Genomic DNA, 19,314 nt, shown 5'->3' with positions numbered 1-19,314 from the left:
GTTAAATTTAGTCATGTGTCAAACTCTTTTCAATCAAAAATAAAAATCTAAACTTGAGGTTAGTTGGCCAAGTCCTGACTTACACTACACAATCATAATTTCACTAAACTCTGGTACTCATCACTCGTTTGGGCGATGACTGTTGTTCTGCGAGTTGGTGTAGCTCAGTGCAGCGGTAAGTCCTGTGCTGTTGAGAGGTCCTGAGCTGGTCCTGGGCTGTTGAGATGTCCTGGGCTGATGGGAGATGTCCTGAGATGTTGGGAGATGTCCTGAGCTGGTCCTGAGCTGTTGGGAGAGGACCTGAGCTGGTCCTGGGCTGTTGGGAGAGGACCTGAGCTGGTCCTGGGCTGTTGGGAGAGGATCTGAGCTGGTCCTGGGCTGTTGGGAGAGGTCCTGGGCTGCTGGTTGGTTGGGTCTCGGTATTTTTCCAAAAGGGCTTTCGATGCTTTATCAAGTCTGAGAAACAACACAATACATAAACATTTGAATACTTATGCGCTTAACAAATGATACATATTTCTTCATATTGCACAACAGATACAGAAGCAAATTATGTTTTGATGTTTTACAAAGACTCAACAAATATTCAGAAACATATAGTAAAACTCACTGTTTGGAGAAACTTCTGCACAGCGAGTAATAAATGATTCTGATCCATTAGCACGTCCTGATGCAGACGTATAGGTAAATGTTGAAGAGCTCAGGAGGAACACGACTCTAGGAAAACACAAATTAAAAAACACGGTTGAAGTCAATTGTGAGATAAGTTTACAGAATGTTAGAAGTTTAAGAGAGTTTGTACTTTGTACTCACCAAATCTATCTTGAAGGGGAATTATTATGTTTTATTGGAGTTTGAAAGACGGCTGGGAAAAGGCAAAAATACAGAAAATATCATTTAACTATCAAGCATGGTCTGAATTCTTGCTTGACTGTATCACAAATACATAACTCACCATTTTCTTTGCTCCTAATGACAAATGCCCCTCTTGTGTTTGGGTCTTCATCAGAGAAGGTCCCACTGGAGGCTTCTTATTCTGACGACTGGTACTGTTAATGAATCTGCAATACAGATCAGAGTACAGACATTTATGCAACTGCATTACGCATTATACAGATTTGGAGACATATTCAGACAATATAAATAGGTTTATTAACCATCTCATTTAAATAATCTACAGAGCATACCTGTTGTCCACTCTGGCCTTCATTTTACAATCTGTAAGAGAAGAAATTGTTTTCGTGAAGGAAAAATGTCAGGCTCTGTAATTACATTTTAAAGTTTAATTCTCATAACTGCTTTCACTAAAATACCATAACTTTTGCATATATGGTGCACAATTAACCATCAAACTTTAGATTTTAGTTTTACCAGAGTTTTGAGACAGTGTTGATTTAATGTAAATTCTATAATCTCCGATCTGCCTTCATTATACGCGCAAAAGCGAGAGCTCCAGCCCCTGTCCGCGCCCCAAGTCCACAAACACAGCCCTGGCTTTTTCAGTCATTTAGCTTTGGCCAAAACAAAACTCCGGACTTTAAGTGCGAACAGCAGAGGCAGCTCGCCTCGCTAACATTTAGTCAGTCAGACATGCTCGATACCGCCAGATTAAGATCCACGTAGCGGAGTATGAGACCCGGAGCGGGGGCAGGAGGAGAGCGCAGTCAGCCCGGGGAGGAGGCGTGTGAGGCGGGGACAGAGGAGGCTACTGTCCCGCACCTGTACTCACGTCTACGGCCTCACTTCAGCCCCGCGCAAGGGAAGATAATCCTGTTCAATGCGCAACGACTCTGCGTTTGGTTTGACATTAGCCAGGCAATCACTGTGTTATCTAGAGGAAGTTAGCTAGCATACGGCTACGACGGACTTGCTTTTACCAACAAAAAAAACCCTTCTCCTGCGAACGGCAAACAGGGGACGTAAATAAAACAGTTTTCGGAAAGTAACTAATGTGAAATATGAACAAAATAATACTCGCTTACCTTGTAAGTGTTGACTTGGCGCTTATATTTCGTCCTCGGTCAGTGAAAATGGCGGCTGGAGCTGAAGATTGAGCGGACTGTCCCGCTCCGTGATTGGACAACAGTTTAACACATGTAGTGTGTTATTGTAAATACGCAACGTGATTGGATAATAATTTAACACATGAGGTGTGTTATTTTGTATAATTTCATTTTACACAGAAATTTCAAAACCAACAGAATAGTAACACAACATGTGCTACCATGAACACATCATGTGTTAAATGCGCCTTAACACAGAAATTGTGTTAAATTTCAACACATCACTTCTAAGAGTGAAGTATTCATTCATATGTATGAATACTTATGCACGCCCCTCTTTTCACTTTTCTATTTAAAAAAAAATAACAGAATCATGTATTATTTTGCTTTCACTTCACAGTTGTCTGTTACTTGTGTGTGAACGTTCAGTAAAAAAATGAAAATGAAAATCTTTATGTTTAGGGTTGTAAACATGACAAAATGTGCAAAAGTTCAATGTGTATGAATACTTTCGAGAGGCACTGTATATTTTACCAGAGGAGCTTCTTTGAGCAGCTTCAAAATTCTTAAATCCATTAAACTTGTGAGTTTTTGGACAGTTTCTGCTTGGATTTCTTTGCAGGATGTCAGAATAACCTCCCAGAGCTGCTTTTTGGATGAAAACTGCCTCCCACCCTCATAGATTTTTTTCTTGTTGAGGCTCCAAAGGTTCTCAATAGGGTTGAGGTCAGGGGAGGAGGGGGTCCACATCATGAGTTTCTCTCCTTTCATGCCCATAGCAGCCAGTGATGCAGAGGTTTTCTTTACAGCAGGACATGGTGCGTTGTCATGCATGAAGAGGATCTTGTTCGGGAAAACACGGCTCTTCTTTTTGTAGCATAGAAGACAGTGGTCAGTCAGAAAGAGGTCATTTTCACTCCTTCAGGGATCCTAAAGGGACTGACCAGCTCTCTCCCCATGAATCTGGCCCAAAACATGACTCCGCCCCCTCCTTACTGACGTCACAGCCTTGTTGGGACATGGTGGCCATTCACCAACCATCCACTACTCCATCCATCTGACCATCCAGGGCTACACGGCCATGAACAGTTTAGGGGAGGCCGTATAGAAGGTTTATGCACAACTGCAGCCTCTGGAGGGTCCGACACCTTCATGTTCAGAGACTCCAGAGGCACCAGCAGCTTCAAATACCTGTCTGCTGCTTTGTAGCTGCTGTTCTATTAATCTGATGTATTTGTCTGGCTGAAACCGTCCTCATTGTGCCTTTATCTGCACAAACCCGTGTGTGTCATCCCCAAATCTCTTATCAGTACGATGATTACGCTTAATCTTTCATTAAATATCGAAGGTTTTCATACCTAGACCAAGGCATTCAACTATTTCATGCTTTTCATCAGCAGAAATACCCTTTTTCTGTCTCTTATTGCTTGAAAATGATGACCTGCTGAACAAAGTGGAACATCCTTTTTCAGTAGTTTTTCCCTTAACTGGGCTTAACCTGAAAACTAATCATCCCAGGTCTGAGATTAATGTCAGTGATTCATAGAGCCCCAAGACAGGACACCATCCATGAGTTTCATTTAAACTTTTTTTTTTTTAGCTTTTTGATACTGAAATACAATTTGCATAATAATTTGGAGTGTGGTGTATGAATTTGTATCACGCTATATCTGCAAACTGAAGCATATTTTTAAATTTTACTTAGGGTTGAAAATACTTTTAGTTTATCTAAGTACTTTGGATAGCCTTTGGTTACTCACTTCTCTAGATCTTCTTCACCAGGTTTTCATCGGAGGAGATAGAAAAAGCACATGTTGCTTAATTATGGAGTTTAACATTTTTCCATCACAATAAAATGGGACATTCTGGTCATCGCTACGGCAACACCGTGAAAAATATGGCATAGGTGTGATTGACTTTTCTGATCGGAGCGACCAAATAGAATTTTGTGCCAAATTATATTAATTTTCGTGAAACTAAAATTTGTACTCACCATATAATTCCTATAGGGGGCGCTATAAAGCCAAATTTGAATTTTGCCTAATGAGAGTGTTTAGGACTGTGACTTTAACACCTGACAAAAAAATGATCAAAATCGGGCTTCATATGTGCGAATGGGAGCCATTTATTGTTTGCGAAAAATTGCAAAATACTTCGTCCAGTTTGCAGCTTCGCCGCATATAAACCGTTAAAGTTACAAAAATAATTTGGATAACTTTTAACTTTTTAAAGTTCTACTTCTCAAGAATTTTTCCACCCAAAATTAGCTCGTTCCGATAAACGGTCTAGGAGGAGATAGATTTTGTACGAAGTGAAAAATAGAGGCGTATTCCCGCTTCGCGGGCTTTCATCCAAAATGGCTGACATCCAATATGGCCGACGACATTGCCGTAATAATATTTTTTGCTCAACTTGTCATGATGCACTTTTGTACCGATTTTTAGGATTCTACGACAAATTTCATTTTTGCCTGCGTCCTATCCTGCAATGCAAAAAAAAAAAATGAGGCGGCGCTAACGCGCCATTATTTTGAAATTAAATATTTGGAAATAGTCAAAAGTTGTGTCGGATCGGGTTTGAATTTTGGGCCAAAATTTGAACGAAATTGGGCTTCATATGTGCAAATGGGAGCCGTGTGTTGATTGCGATAAATCGCAAAATACTTCGTCCAGTTTGCGGCTTTGCCGCATAAAAACCGTAAAAGTTAGAAAAACAATTTGGATAACTTTTAAAGTTCTACTTCTCAAGATTATTTTCCACCCAAAATTAGCTCGTTCCGATAAACGCTCTAGGAGGAGATAGATTTTGTACAAAGTGAAAAATAGAGGCAGATTCCCGCTTCGCGGGCTTTAATCCAAAATGGCCGACAGCCAATATGGCCGACGGCATTGCCGTAATAATATTTTTTGCTCAACTTGTCATGATGCACGTCTGTGCCGATTTTTAGGATTCTACGACAAACTTCATTTTTGCCCGCGTCCTATCTCGCAATGTTAAAAAAAAACTGAGGTGGCGCTAACGCGCCATTATTTTGAAATTAAAAATTTGGAAATAGTCAAAAGTTTCGTCGGATCGGGTTTGAATTTTGGGCCAAAATCTGGGACTTTTCGTCGATGTTCACTGGGTGAAAATCGCGACGGCGCGAAAGAAAGAAAGAAAGAAAGAAAGAAAGAAAGAAAGAATATTAAAGCCGCAAGCGGCATCGAACGGCCCTCGCGGGCCGTGCCTCCTTTAGCGCCTCTATTGCCGCGTCTATGTAACCGTACCAAGGGCGCCAGCGTGGCCACACTAAATTTTATTGCCCTGATGTGCCATTAATCTTTGTGAGTAAACATCAAAACAACATTTTTAGCCTCTCCATGCAAGCAATGGCTCCAGCCTGCCGAGGGCGCTAGGGCATAATCTTTTTAATTTCACAATTAGCATCAGATGGCCCTGACGGGCCGTACTTCCATGTCCACTGTCCGCAAGCTCCTGACAGGGGGCGCTAACGCGCTGTAATGTTGCATAATGTGACATTTATGTGTCAGCCCCATTAGATAACATGGGGGGCCCCGGGCGTCACCATGGCAACACCGTACAAAATACGATATCGGGCTCATTGGCTTTTTGGATCGGGACGCCATCAACTATTTTTGTACCGAATTTCATTCATTTCCGACAAACTAATTTTTTTCCCCTAATGCATTTTTTCTTCTACACCTGGAGGGGGCGCTGTCGCGCCCAATGTCACTTTTTCACACGTGCTTTGTCAAGGGGTGAAAGGTCAATAAAATGTATATTTCCGATTTTTAATGGGAGTTTTTTTGTGCGAATGGGAGCGATTTTTAGTTTTTGATGAATCGCAAAATACTTCGGAAAGATTGCGGCTTCGCCGCAAACAAACCGTAAAACTTAGCCAAAAAATTTGGATAACTTTTGATGCCCCACATCTCGAGATGAGCTGGAGCGATTTTGAGCTCATTTGGTGAAACGGCCTAGGAGGAGTTCGTTAAAATGCGATGTCAGCGAAAACGCTGACCCGGCATTCTCAGGACTTCCTGTCAAAATGGCGGACTTCCGGTTTGTCAAGGGGCGTGGCCACAATAATATTTTTTGTTTGTCGTCACATGACGAATATCTGTACCGAATCTCGTCGCTCTACGACAAAGTTGACGTTGGCCCAGATTGGTCCCGCCTCCATAGATGCAATGTATTTTGATTCACCATGGCAACACCGTACAAAAGACGATATGGGTCTCATTGGCTTTTTGGATCGGGATGCCATCAACTATTTTTGTACCGAATTTCATCCATTTCAGACAAACTAATTTTTTTCCCATAATGCATTTTTTCTTCTGCACCTGGAGGGGGCGCTATCGCGCCCAATGTCACTTTTTCACATTTGCTGTGTCCAGGGGTGAAAGGTCAATAAAATGTATATTTCCGATTTTTAATCAGAGTTTGTTTGTGCGAATGGGAGCGATTTTTAGTTTTTGATGAATCGCAAAATACTTCGGAAAGATTGCGGCTTCGCCGCAAACAAACCGTAAAACTTAGCCAAAAAAATTGGATAACTTTTGATGCCCCACATCTTGATATGAGCTGGAGCGATTTTGAGCTCATTTGATGAAACGCCCTAGGAGGAGTTCGTTAAAATGCGAAGTCAGCGAAAACGCTGACTCAGCATTCTCCGGGCTTCCTGCCAATATGGCGGACTTCCGGTTTGTCAGGGGGCGTGGCCACAAGAATATTTTTTTTTTGTCGTCACATGACGAACGTCTGTACCGAATCTTGTCGCTCTACGACAAAGTTTACTTCGGCCCCTCCCCCATTGGCGTAATGTATTTTCACTTTTGTAGGTGGCGCTGTCGCGCCATTTTTTTTTTACCCAACATGAAACACACATTTTAATTAATTTTTCGCCGGACCTGAATTTTGGGCAAAGTTTGGTGAGTTTTCGACTATGTTCAGGGGGTCAAATTCCTGCTCAAAGAGCAGAAGAAAGAAGAAGAAGAAAGAAAGAAAGAATAATAATATTTCCGAGAAAAACAATATCGTCGCTTTCGCGACGATATCATATTATACATTTTTGGAAAGCTTTCAACGATCCGCACGCATCCGTGGGGTTCCTGGGTGGATGACGAGCGCTTCGCGCTCGTCATCCACTATATACCCCCATTCACACTATATACCCCCATTCATTTTAATGCAATAATAAGTATAAAGGGCCCACACCTTCGGTGTGGGCTTCACTGTTTTACATGGTGAGTTTACGGTTGACATGGGGACAGCGCTTCGCGCTGTTTTTGTGCGCTCCGCGCACTTAGGTTCAGTGCGCTGCGCGCACTGCGCTGTGATTGCGATTACAATAGGCCCTTGCGACGGCAGGCCGCTCGGGCCTAAATATTCTCACACGAAAACAGTGTTTCCGCTTACGCGGGCACCATAAACTATATATTTTCGGAAAGTGCTTGCGCATTCCTACCTCATGGTAGAGGTCCTGGGTCACTGACGGGCACTTTCGTGCCCGTCAGTGACCAGAGCCCATTAACTTTTATGGGTTCTGTACAATTACAATGTTGATTTTTGCATTATATATGTATGTGCACGGGACGTGCACGACAAGTAGAGCGCATTAGTGAGTGTTTGAGAGGAGGGGAGCGCTTCGCGCTCGTTTTTTCTGTGCGCTCCGCGCACTTTGGGTGAGTGCGCTCCGCTTCGCTCCGCGCACTGTCCAAATACAATGTTTGTTTTCTGATACATGTGCACGGAACGTGCACGACGAGAGGAGTGCGTTAGTGCATGTTTGATAGGAGGCGAGCGCTTCGCGCTCGTTTTGTGCGCTCCGCGCACTTTGGGGGAGTGCGCTCCGCTTCGCTCCGCGCACTCTATACGATTACAAGAGGCCCTTCGCCAGCCCTGATGGCGCTCGGGCCTAATGACTGCGGAAATGCGGGAAGCGAATGCAGAAAATTGCATAAACTCTTCAAATTGCATAATCTATTTTGCATAGACTGGTAAAATGCATAAAATGTCATGTTGCATAAACTGTTTAAACTGCATAAAGTGGTAAAATGCATGAATGGGTTAATTTGCATAAATTATGTAAATTGCATAAGCTCTTTAAAATTCATAAATCCTAAATGGCATAAACTCTTAAGTTGCATAAACTGGTTAAATCCCATAAAGTGGTTAATTTGCATAAATTGTTAATATTGCATAAACTTTTATATTCCATAAACTGGTCAAACTGTTGAAATGGCCTCAGTGCTTGATTGGCAGAAGCTGCACAAACGGCTGAAAGGCCTGGAGTCTCCCCATTGGCTGGATTCCCCACATACACACCAATGCAAAAATTTCAAACTCCCGTATAAAAAAACTGGAAATCTGAAGAAGGAAAACATTTTCTCAAAACCCACAAGTTGCAGAAGCTGAACATGCACAAAGTGCAGAAATTGCAGAAAATGCAGAAAAAAGTGCAGAAAAGCATGGATTTGCGGCAGCCCCATTATAAGTCAATGGGAAAAATCTCCGACATTTTGGCCGATTGCGGAAAAACCGTAAGTTGCAGAAGTCCCAAAAGTAATAGCACCCTTCTCCTCAACATGCGGAACATTTTGATGCATAACTTGCATAAATTGCACAAAGCATGAAGGTGCTGAAAGCTGGAGAAAATCGGGAAAAAGATGGAAGAGGAATAATAATAAAGAACATGAAAACCAATAATTGACTGCGGAAGAATTCCGCAGTCAATCAATTAGACAAAAAAAGGGCTAACAATGTATGAAAAGAACATATTTAAAAGTGGAAGAAGATGTGTACTATCTTTGTCCAAATCAAGCTCATCACTACAACGAAAAAGAACAACTTTAGAGGTGCATTTTGCTGTAGCTTTTTCCACAATCCAACCTTTCCTGTAATGGAGGCCATCCTATGAAAGCGCACGCCTATTTATTGATGGGCGGATGACAGCAAAGCGCCAGAGACACGTTCCTGACATAACTTTAAGCCGATGTCATGGTTCGGCTGTAAATGCATTTGATCCCGTTCGACTGCGACTGCATCCGTCCATCATCGACGCACATTACAGTGATAAAAGCTGAATAGATGAAGAGCGTTATGAGGCGCTGAGAGTGACAGAGAGGGCCGCGTTAACATCATTAACCTCCATTATGAAAGCTGCAGCTTCCCTCGTCTGCTCTGCTCAGAATCTGGGACTGGGACCTAAGTGACATTACAGTAACGGGAGGCAAAGGAAAGGCTTCTCCCGGGAGCTCTGTAACCTACATCGGTTCTGTGTTGGTGACAGTAGAGGAACAAGGAGGAAGATGAGCAGATAGTTATGCCACTGCAGATTCAAGTCGACAGAATGAGAAACCACGGAGATGTGAGGCCAGTAAACGTCTTAGCCCCCTTGGCCTAAACTGAGCACATTTTGCTGGCGGGCTCACAGCCTATAGGCCAGTGTAATACCTCATTTGAAAGCTAAGACCTGCAAAACTCATCTAAGCTCTTTCCTCAAAGCTTTTGTTGGTTTATTTTTTACATGTTTTGGTCACATTTTTGCAGCTTTATCACAGTTACATTACACTAAGACGAAATGCATCCAAAAAAGCAATTACTGTAATGTAATGCAACAAAACAACAAAGATGTGACACAAATTTGGCAAAATAAAAAAGCATCAAAACATGACAAAAAATGCTACAGAAACTTGACTGCAAAAACTAGGAAGAAACTTTTGTAGGTCATAGCTTTCAAATGAGGCGTTACAAAGACATGGGGAGGAGCAAAGTAGTTCAACAACTCATAAATACATAAAGAAAGAGAATGCTAACATTATGCTTCATGTTAGCATTGTGCTACATGCTAACGACTGCCATTTTTTTGGCTTCTACGGAACAATCTGCTGTTAAAAAACATCCATATGGACCCGATTTTCACTTAACTTTATTTGTGTGTGATAAATTTGTTTAATTCCGCCAGAAAATGGCTAAAAAGAGTGACAAATTGTATTTCCCAAAAGATACTTCCTTCCCCCTCGGCGAGGCCACGCCCCTTTCTATGACGCAACGCCATTTGTACCAGTAAGCTCTCCAGTCAAGAAAGTTCAAGTGGGGGTTAAAGTGATCGTCTGGAAGTGGAAGTGTTTTACAAATTTTATAAAATGTGCTTTTTTTGTAACGTCCCATCTAGTATCCTTCAGTGTTGACCAATGAGACAAGCTTTTCCTGTGAACCAGCCTATTACGTCCCATAAGGAGGGAGGGGGAGGAGCTTGATCGTTGACTTTTGGTAAATTCTATTCCTGCTCTTGTCTGCTTTTAAATGTATCCCCTCACTTTACAATCTCACAGACTATCACTTTAAGGGGTTAAGTCCAACGATCCCAGGCAGGTGGGGTCTTTCTTTCTGTGTGGAGTTTGCAAGTTCCCCATGTGCCTCCACTAAAAAAAAAACACTAAAACATTCCCTTAGACGCCAGGACTCACCAGAAAAAGAGATTCCGAAATCTCAGTGGGACTTTCCTGGTTGTTCACGCCACAAAAATGTATGTAAAATGTAAGCTAACAAAACATTCCAGCCAAAACAAAACGAAAGTACAGAGTAAAACGAGGGGAAAAACATCTTGTGGTCCTCCTTGGCAGTTTTGATATCACAGTTAGTTCAAGAGGCATGAAAAATGAATCTGCCGTCAATGATAAAGCCATTGTTTTAGCTTTAAACACAAACAACACAATCTAAACTCTGTGATCACTAAAGCCAAACGTCTAGCAGCTCCTTCAGATAAAGGATAAAAGCATTGTTGTTCAGTCGGTGGTCTAAACTCGATGACATTTAGCGAATGTTCTTTCTGCTTCGAGAGCCTTTAATGACACACTTCAGCATCAGCGGCGAACGGGGAAATGTCAATTCAGAGTGAGCAGATTCAAACGGATCAATGGAGGAACGGGCCTCTGCGCTGAGCGTGTGGCCAGGTTCTGACACTTTTTTGTGCCATTGGGTTCTCCTACACCAGGCAGGAAAACAAATTATAACGTTATGTGAAGTGTCTTGCTCAAGGACAGCACAAAGACATGGGTTTGTCGGGGGTGGGATGGAGCAAAACATAAAGAACTCCGCAGACACACGCTGTAATCATCTCGCTGCTGTGACAATAGAAAGCCACTGTCTATTGGCTGCACAGATAAACATTTAGCACGAGGCATTTCTTCCATTACATTACAGTAATTAATGTGACGGTTCCTCCACACGGATGGCACTGGGTATTTAGGCTGGCACTGCTGCCACACACTGACATTTACAGAGAAGACAAACTACTTTCGAAGCAACAATTACGGCCATTTAAGTCAGAAATAAGTTTAATCACAGTGAGGCTCGGCATTGAGAAGTAATGCAGCGGCTGACTCACAGCATGACAATTATTTAACTTTTGTCAAGTTTCCCTATGGGTTTTACAGGCTATGTTATAACCTTGCTTTGATGCGGTATTTACAGGCTTCTATAATATCAGCTTGAAAGGAAAAAGCATTAAAACGTGGGAAAGAAAAGGGGGTTCATCCCGAATAATTTTAAAAATGTAATTAATAGAGCGAGACTGAGCTAATTTCCCATGAGTACCACATCACAGGAAACTGACGGCCCCTTGTCCTGCAATAAGCCTATGCAAATTTAAGAGGAAATCTTTGCTCACGGGGAAAAAAATACACTAAGACCGACTAAAACAAATGTAGAGTATACTAAAAGCAAAAACATTGACTTCCGGTTTTTAATTCAATTGAATGGCTGTTCCCATCCATAAGGAAAGGACTTTATTTGTACAGCGCCTTTCAAACAAAAGGTAAAAAAAAACGCTTTATGTGGGACAATTTTACATTCACTCCATAGCTGCCTGTGAAGTACCTTAGAAGCTATAGCTGCCCTGGGGTAGACTGACACATGCAAGGATCCAATCTGCGTCATTGGTCCCTCCAAACATAACAAAACAGATCACTCTCACAAACACACCCTATAAGGCTGTCTTTTTCTCATATTGATCAATTTCGATCAGATTTTATCTTTTATAATAAAATAAATACATGTTTCTGATTCATGATCTTAGACAGACCTTTTATGCAAACCTCAGCTCAAACAAAAACAAACGGTTTCCTCCAGTTTCATTTAACATAAACATCTTCCATTGTCCCGTCCAAACTACAAAACTAGGTTCTGTTTCTGTCAAAGTAAACCTGACAGTTAAAAAGCCCCATGACGATTATTGAAGTTGACCAAAGTAGAGATTGTGATTTCAATAACATTTTGATTAATTGCCCAGCCCTACCCTAATGTACACGTTAGAGGATGTGGAAACTGGAGTGGCCTACACACCTACGCAGGCACAGGGAGAACACGTAAACTCCACACAGAAAGAACCTTCTAGCTGTGAAGGACAAACACTGACTCCAGTGCTGTCGATCAATAAATCATTATACTGTAGATGCTACCAAATTCTGTAGTTACATTTTTCATCAATTAATGACCACCTCCTCTACACATGTGTCGTGGATCGATGGTTCTTTCTAGACCGACTGCCTCACAGCACCTTTATGTCCCTCCTGGGGATCATTAATGTCCATAACAATCAATCACCCAATTGTATTTGTACAGCCCAATAAACCGCAGCAGGTAACAATAAGGCTTTACAGAAACAAATAAGTAACTTGAACAGAGAAATCTCCTATTAATCTCTAAACTCCCACCTCAACCGAGCACATTTCCTCCAGTATGGCTTTACCCAAATCTAAAAGCTTCTTGGTAAAAATGGTCAAAATAGCAACGAAAATGAGACGAAAACAAGGATGAAAATGTAACAAAAGAGCAACAGAAAAATGATTTTTAAAAAGTGACGAAAAAATTACGAAAAAATTACGAAAAAATTATGAAAAAATTATTTACGAAAATTGACCAAAAAACGTGATAAAAAAAGGGATTTTAAAAAAGGGATTTAAAAAAGGGGATTTAAAAAAAGGGAAGAAAATGTGGCAAAAATGTGACGAAAATCCAACCAAAAAAACGATGGACAACGCGAGGAAAAAGCTTTGTAGGTCTTAGCTTTCAAATGAGGTGTTACCCTGGCCTAGAGGCTGTAACCTTTTAGATTTTTGTAGAGCTGAACTGGAGAAAATACACTCGGTTAAGGCGGGGTTTAAGAGGTTATAACAAACTACTGTAGGCTACATAAGGGGCAAACCTTTGACAACGAGGGGGGCCAAAACTCAATGGTCTCGACTTTACCAGATCATATATGCAAAACAAGACTGAACATCTGAATGAAAAAGCCTCCGTTCCAGCCATAACTGATGCCTGTGTCTGACCAAAGCCATTGTCGAAACATCCATCAGCGAATCCCACACTGCCGTAAGTCCAGACCGCTCCCTTACCTGCGACTCGGACCACGGCCCTCTCCGCGGGGTCCAGCACCGAGTCCTGGCTCTTCCTCTTGCGCCGCTCGTGTTTGGACAGGTTCCAGGGCAGCGTGTCCCCGGGGGGTCCCAGGTACGAGGAGGTGCAGGGGGACAGGGAGGAGCAGGCCGAGCGCTCGCTCCGGTAGGACGGCTCGCTGACGCACGAACGCTCGCTCAGAGTGTCGTCGTCTGAGGACTCCATGTTTGAGGGGAGGGAGGCTGTGGAGAGAGGAAAGGGTAAACATGAGGGAAAAGTGGAACTAAAGCAAAAACCTGAAGAAAGAAACAATAGATAACACGTTTAATAAGAAGGACACGGCAAAGACTCATCTAGAAATATGTAAAAAGATCTTGAATTAAAGGGATATCTCAGGATTTTTGACATAGGGCCTCATTTCCTAGTTATCCAGAGTGTTGTTGATTTCTGGAGATTTTGTTTTATTTTTCATTCATGCAGTCATTATATTTGAAGAGTTTAGTGGTGCTAGGCTAGTGCTAGGCTAGTGCATGTCTATGGTAACTAGTAGCCTGCATGAAAAACCTCTTCAAAATCATAGTCCTCCAAATGTTGCCATATCTGATTTGTAGAAAACTTCTTTGTGAATTCCACATGTAGTAATGCCGGCCACAAGTAAATCACTCCACCTAGCTTACAACCAGGAAGCTAATGCTGCTCAAATATACTAAGTTATTTTAAATGCAAAATGGTTATGTATCAAAAAATATTCAGTCAACACAGACATTTATATGGGTAGTCTGGTGTTATAAGTGATTTGCCTCAGGTGCACTGTCACTTAGACTGTTTTTAATGCAGGCTACTAGCAGGGTTGCCAGGTCTGGGCAGCCAAACCCGCCCAAAATATATTGGAAAAACGTAAGGAGCAGCTGGAATTTACAGTATTGTTTACTAGTTAACAGAGCCCACGTGCTCCTGCAATGATGAGAAACCGGCCAAGCCTTGGATTTTAGATTTAGTCATTCGAAATAGTGATTTTGATCCAAAAAATGTTTACACTGAAAACAACAAGACAAAAAAACGTGGACAGTTTTTTTCACACGCAGAATTGCTTTAAAAAAAAATGGCCAATTCCGCGGACCTGGCAACCCTGGCTACAAGTTACCATAGACATGCACTATTATTACTACTATATTAGCCTAAGTAAAAGCATTACAAGAAAAATAAGAAGAAGTGTCGTTTTGCCCAAGGACACAACAACAGTCTGCAGGAGGATTTGAACCACTGACCTTTGGATCCTCAGGCGAACACTTGCAATGTTTCTAATCTTATAATATGTATAATATGCGAGCAGTAAAATGAGCGTGTTTAGGTTAGTTCCACCTCTGGAGCTATAAATAGAGGAGGAGAAAATAGAGAGGGAAACCAGGTCAGAAAGAAACAGAGGAGAAATGTCTTTGGAGAAAGTGCAGAGCGTCAATAATTCATCCCGAGACGTGAACAGAGGCTTTGAGCGAGTGACATGAGGCCGTTTACAGGAAGAGCAGTTCAAATGAAACACAAGAAGACACTGATACAGAGCAGTGTGTCCATTGCAGACATCATTTTAAGACAAATCATCTGTCAGTGAAGTTGGCGAGATGTTTTATAGACTTTAGATGAAATGTTTAATCATTTCAGTCTACATGCATTGTACGTCTATTTTCTAAATAGTTTTTAGTACCCAAAAATTTGACTCTGTGTCATGTCGTTGGTCACCTACTGATTTTTTACTTTTAAACCTCTAAACCCCCACTTTAACGGAGCGCATTTTCTCCAGTGCGGCTTTACTCAAACCTAAAAACTTCTCACATCCTACAGTCCAGTGTAATGCCACATTTGAAAGCTAAGACCCACCAAACTGATCTAAGAAGTTTTTTCGACTATAATTTTTGCCACTATTTTGATGCTTTTTTCAGGAAGCTATAAAGCAGGGGTCCTCAAACTACGGCCCGTGGGCCAAATCTAGCCCACAAGGTGATTTAATCCGGCCCCTCACTTGTGGAGCACAAATCCCAGAGTATGTCAAAAAGAAAAAAAAAGGTAAGTCTCTAGCCCATTCCTGTGTGGTGTTATGATTTTTTGTTTTTGTTTTACTAAATAACCAGTGAACTCATTCAGCCACTAGGGGGCAACTTAAATCAATTAAAAAGACTTCCACACTTGTCCAGCAGAGGGCACAGACATAAGAGATCAGGTTATAAACAACACATTATAGCCACATGGTAAATGAAGCTCACCACCAGAGAGTGTGGAGGGATGAATAATGACTACAGTACTTTGAGAAGCAATTATTACTTTGGTCACATTACACAGCTATGTAAATACCTGTGGTATTTCAAATTAAAACAAAGTGTGAAGATTTTTGCAAACCACTACAGCTAAACAAATATGTGCCTGGAATCAAGGGTTGATCTTGTGGATATAGTCGTGGGGACTAGGGCTGATATGGACAAAATTTCATATCTCGATATTCATGCCAGATATCTCGATATCGATACGATTCGATATAACTATGGGTTAGGTGAAAACTAAGCATTTTTCAGAAAAATAAAATCATAATACAAAATAATCCAGTTTTATTGATAAAAATGTGTATTGTTCTATATTTCTTTTTCGATTTTAATATTTTTAATGTTCATATCTCGATATTGATATGATAAAGATCTATCTTCCAGCTCTAGTGGGGACTGCATTTTGGTCTGGGTCATACAATTCTATGTTATAGCCAACCCGGCCCGGCCCCCCATCACAGTCTGGAACGATAATGTGGCCCCCAGAGAAAAAAGTTTGAGGACACCCTGCTATAAAGGAACAGGCCGCCGTTTTCTACATACTGAGATATGTTCTTACTTGAGCTTAGACAAGTTGATGCGCACCTGTCTGGTCATTGTGCGTGCGCTCAGTCACACAAAACGACCAAAGATTTGGCCTCTCCCAGTATATTCCTATAGCTCCAAACAGGGGTGAAGTTGGAAGCGACCACGCTCTTCCACAGGCACAAAGACCAGACAGGTACGTATCAACTTGTCTAAGCTCAGGCAAGAACATATCACAGTATGGAAAAAAACTGTGCCCTCAGTTATGCAAAAAGACCAAAGATGTTGTTAGCATTTGGCCTCTCCCAATGTATTCCTATGGCTCCAAACGGGATGAAGATAGAAGCGACCACGCTCTTCCACGGGCACACACAAAGACCAGACAAGTACGTATCAACTCGTCTAAGCTCAGGTAAGAACATATCTCGGTGGTCTGTTCCTTTAAGATTTGTGGAAATGCCTGGATACCTGGATAATAACTGGATAACATTTGCTTGTGGAGGTGGGGGTTAATTTAAGCTACATCTTTGGTTGATGGCTCTATGTCCATTATAATACTACAGATCAAATATTTCTCTGATACAAGTAAAGGTTGCACAGTCAAAATATTATACAAGTGAATGAACTGGTGTATTTGGATGCCTCACAGACCCTGAAACTCTACTCAGGCCTGTGTTGATGTGTTTGCGTAACAGAGTGATTGGTGGTGGTCACATTTTTAGCATTATAGATAAAAGAAAGATCATGGGAAAGGCTAAAAGTGATGAGAAACAGATGCTGCAGAGGGTCAAACTGCAAATATTTGGACAAGTATTGTGATTGTGGCTAGTTTCGCGATTGCATTTCTAAAAATATAATGAGTTCACAGCGCATTTAAAACACGTCCGTGAGCAATTACAGTGGCTCATGTTGGACAGACAGGGATTTTCTGCACAGCGTAACACTTGGCCGCCGCAGTGAGGAGACACGAGTGGGCGACTGGTGTCTAGAGCCGCTATTTTTAAAGAACAGTCGATATTGTAGTCATCGAGATTGGGTTTCTCTGTCACTTTTTTCATTACTGGGGAGGGAGGACGCCTGATTGGGCTGTTGCAGTGAAGACAAATCGATAGCTTTAAAAACTCAACAAAAGGAAATGAACAAGGGCGTGAATATTTTTGTAGCACCCTAAAGAATCACCATTAGATTTATATCTTCTGAATGTATCGCTGTCTTTAATTATTTATGTATTTATGTTTGAAGCAAGTCAAGATCTAGAAACTGAACTGAAGTGAACTTAAGATACTAAAAGAATGGTTTGTGTATATAACAACGTTTTTGGGTATTAATATTGATAAGTTAAATTGGATTAACATTTCTAAACTTTTTGCTATACTGTGTAAAATCAAAAACCTCTGTCAATCAAAATGCATTATATACGTATACCGTATATTTTCTTATTGCAAAAGAAAGCAATTAGAGTGATCAGCCATCCAGAATACATTGCTCCCACAAATTCACTTTTTATTAGATAAATATCGTCAAACTGCATGATCTTGTTGATGTTTACACAGCTGTTGTGATGCACAAGGCTCACCACTGCATGCTTCCTCAGTGTTTACAAGAGATGTTTCAAATAAGAGACTCTAGATACAACCTCAGAGGTACTGATATGCTTTAAAAAAAAAAGACATGGTGAGGACTAATACTAAGAGGAGGTGTTTATCAGTCAAAGGTGTTGATCTATGGAACGGTTTACCTATTCAACTTAAAGGAACAGGCCACCATTTTTGCATACTGAAATTGCTCTTGCCTGAGCTTAGAGCTTAGAGCTTAGTTGATGCGTACCTGTCTGGTCTTTGTGCGTGCTCTCAGTCATGGAAAACGATCAAAGATGTTGTTAGCATTTGGCCTCTCCCAATGTATTCCTATAGCTCCAAACGGGGTGAAGTTAGAAGCGACCAAGCTCTTCAACAGGCACGCACAAAGATCAGACAGGTACGCATCAACTCGTATAAGCTCAGGCAAGAACATATTTCATGGAAAAACGGTGGCCTGTTCCTTTGAGGGCTCCAAAACGATTGAAGTGTTTAAGAAAATGTATTAGTTAAATATAATAGTAGTATAGAAGTATAGAACACTTGAATGAAGATCATTAGAAAATAAGTTAATCGCGGATGCATAACGTAATTTTGATTGTTGAAGTTAAAGTTTTGAGAGAAACTGTATTATGTGTCATCTTTGGACATAGTGTCACAGTTTTAAAAGGGGTTTGACAGTATAAGTCTGGACTTCAGCCTAAACCCCTTTTGGTCAGGCTTCATTTAGCCCTTAAATACTTAAAGTAGGTGTTTTTCTTATGATGTGATGTATAAGATCTTTGAAAAACATGAGACATGTGATCTAAATGTTTATAATGACTGAAAAAATAAACTACTGCTACTACTATAAAACATGTGTGGAGCGTGTGCTAAGAGGAGGAAGTGGTGGTCCCAAGGTCAGTAATGTAATACAATCTCAAGTGAGTGCCTATAGACTTAAAGAGCCACTGGAAAGACCCCTAACCTGGTCTAAAGAGCAAAGCCTGTCAAATCAGTGAGAACCACTGCACACTTAGAGGGATGCTCGAACATTATTTTTGTAGGCTTAAAGAGTGAGCTGTCTCTTGTATGATCCATGTTTAAGTCGTTGACCATTATGTCGCCTCTTCAAGGACAGAGGGAGGAGGTCAGTGACTGGTCAAACTAAATGGATGTTAATGATGTTCTTGCCTTCACTGGTGCTACAAGCTGAGGCCATGTCCAATGGTAAAATCGGGGTGAGAGAAAGGTTGGGATCCAGTGGTACATTCACAGCCGTTTTTTCTCCAAGTCTCTTTTACAAATGAACAACTTGGTAAAAAAAACAACCCTCTCCCTTGTGATAGGCATACGACCTTGCACATGCCCGATCTCGTCAGGTCTTGGAAGTGAAAGAAGAGGTTTGTGGTCGGTGGGAGGGTTCACCAAAAAAAGTCACCACAAAAAACAGGTTTCACGCTCTAATATTTCACACAAACAATCAGGGAATCCACTTATAATAACTTATAATTTTGG

The 19,314-nt window shown here is 41.3% G+C and overlaps 1 protein-coding gene across 1 annotated transcript in view; it reads right to left on the bottom strand.

Annotated features, from left to right (window-relative positions):
- Window positions 1-19,314, bottom strand: part of macf1a (microtubule actin crosslinking factor 1a) — a 309,958-nt gene that overhangs the window by 282,026 nt on the left and 8,618 nt on the right. Inside the window, exon 2 of the mRNA XM_079570810.1 lies at window positions 13,403-13,645. Coding sequence (XP_079426936.1) covers window positions 13,403-13,628 — 226 coding nt within the window. The 5' untranslated portion in view covers window positions 13,629-13,645. The remainder of the gene's footprint in view (window positions 1-13,402; window positions 13,646-19,314) is intronic.

This window comes from Gobius niger (assembly GCF_951799975.1).
Source record: "Gobius niger genome assembly, chromosome: 14".
NCBI lineage: Eukaryota > Metazoa > Chordata > Actinopteri > Gobiiformes > Gobiidae > Gobius > Gobius niger.
The sequence above is the reverse complement of the archived record's forward strand: the minus strand, read 5'-3'. Positions and strand labels throughout refer to the sequence as shown.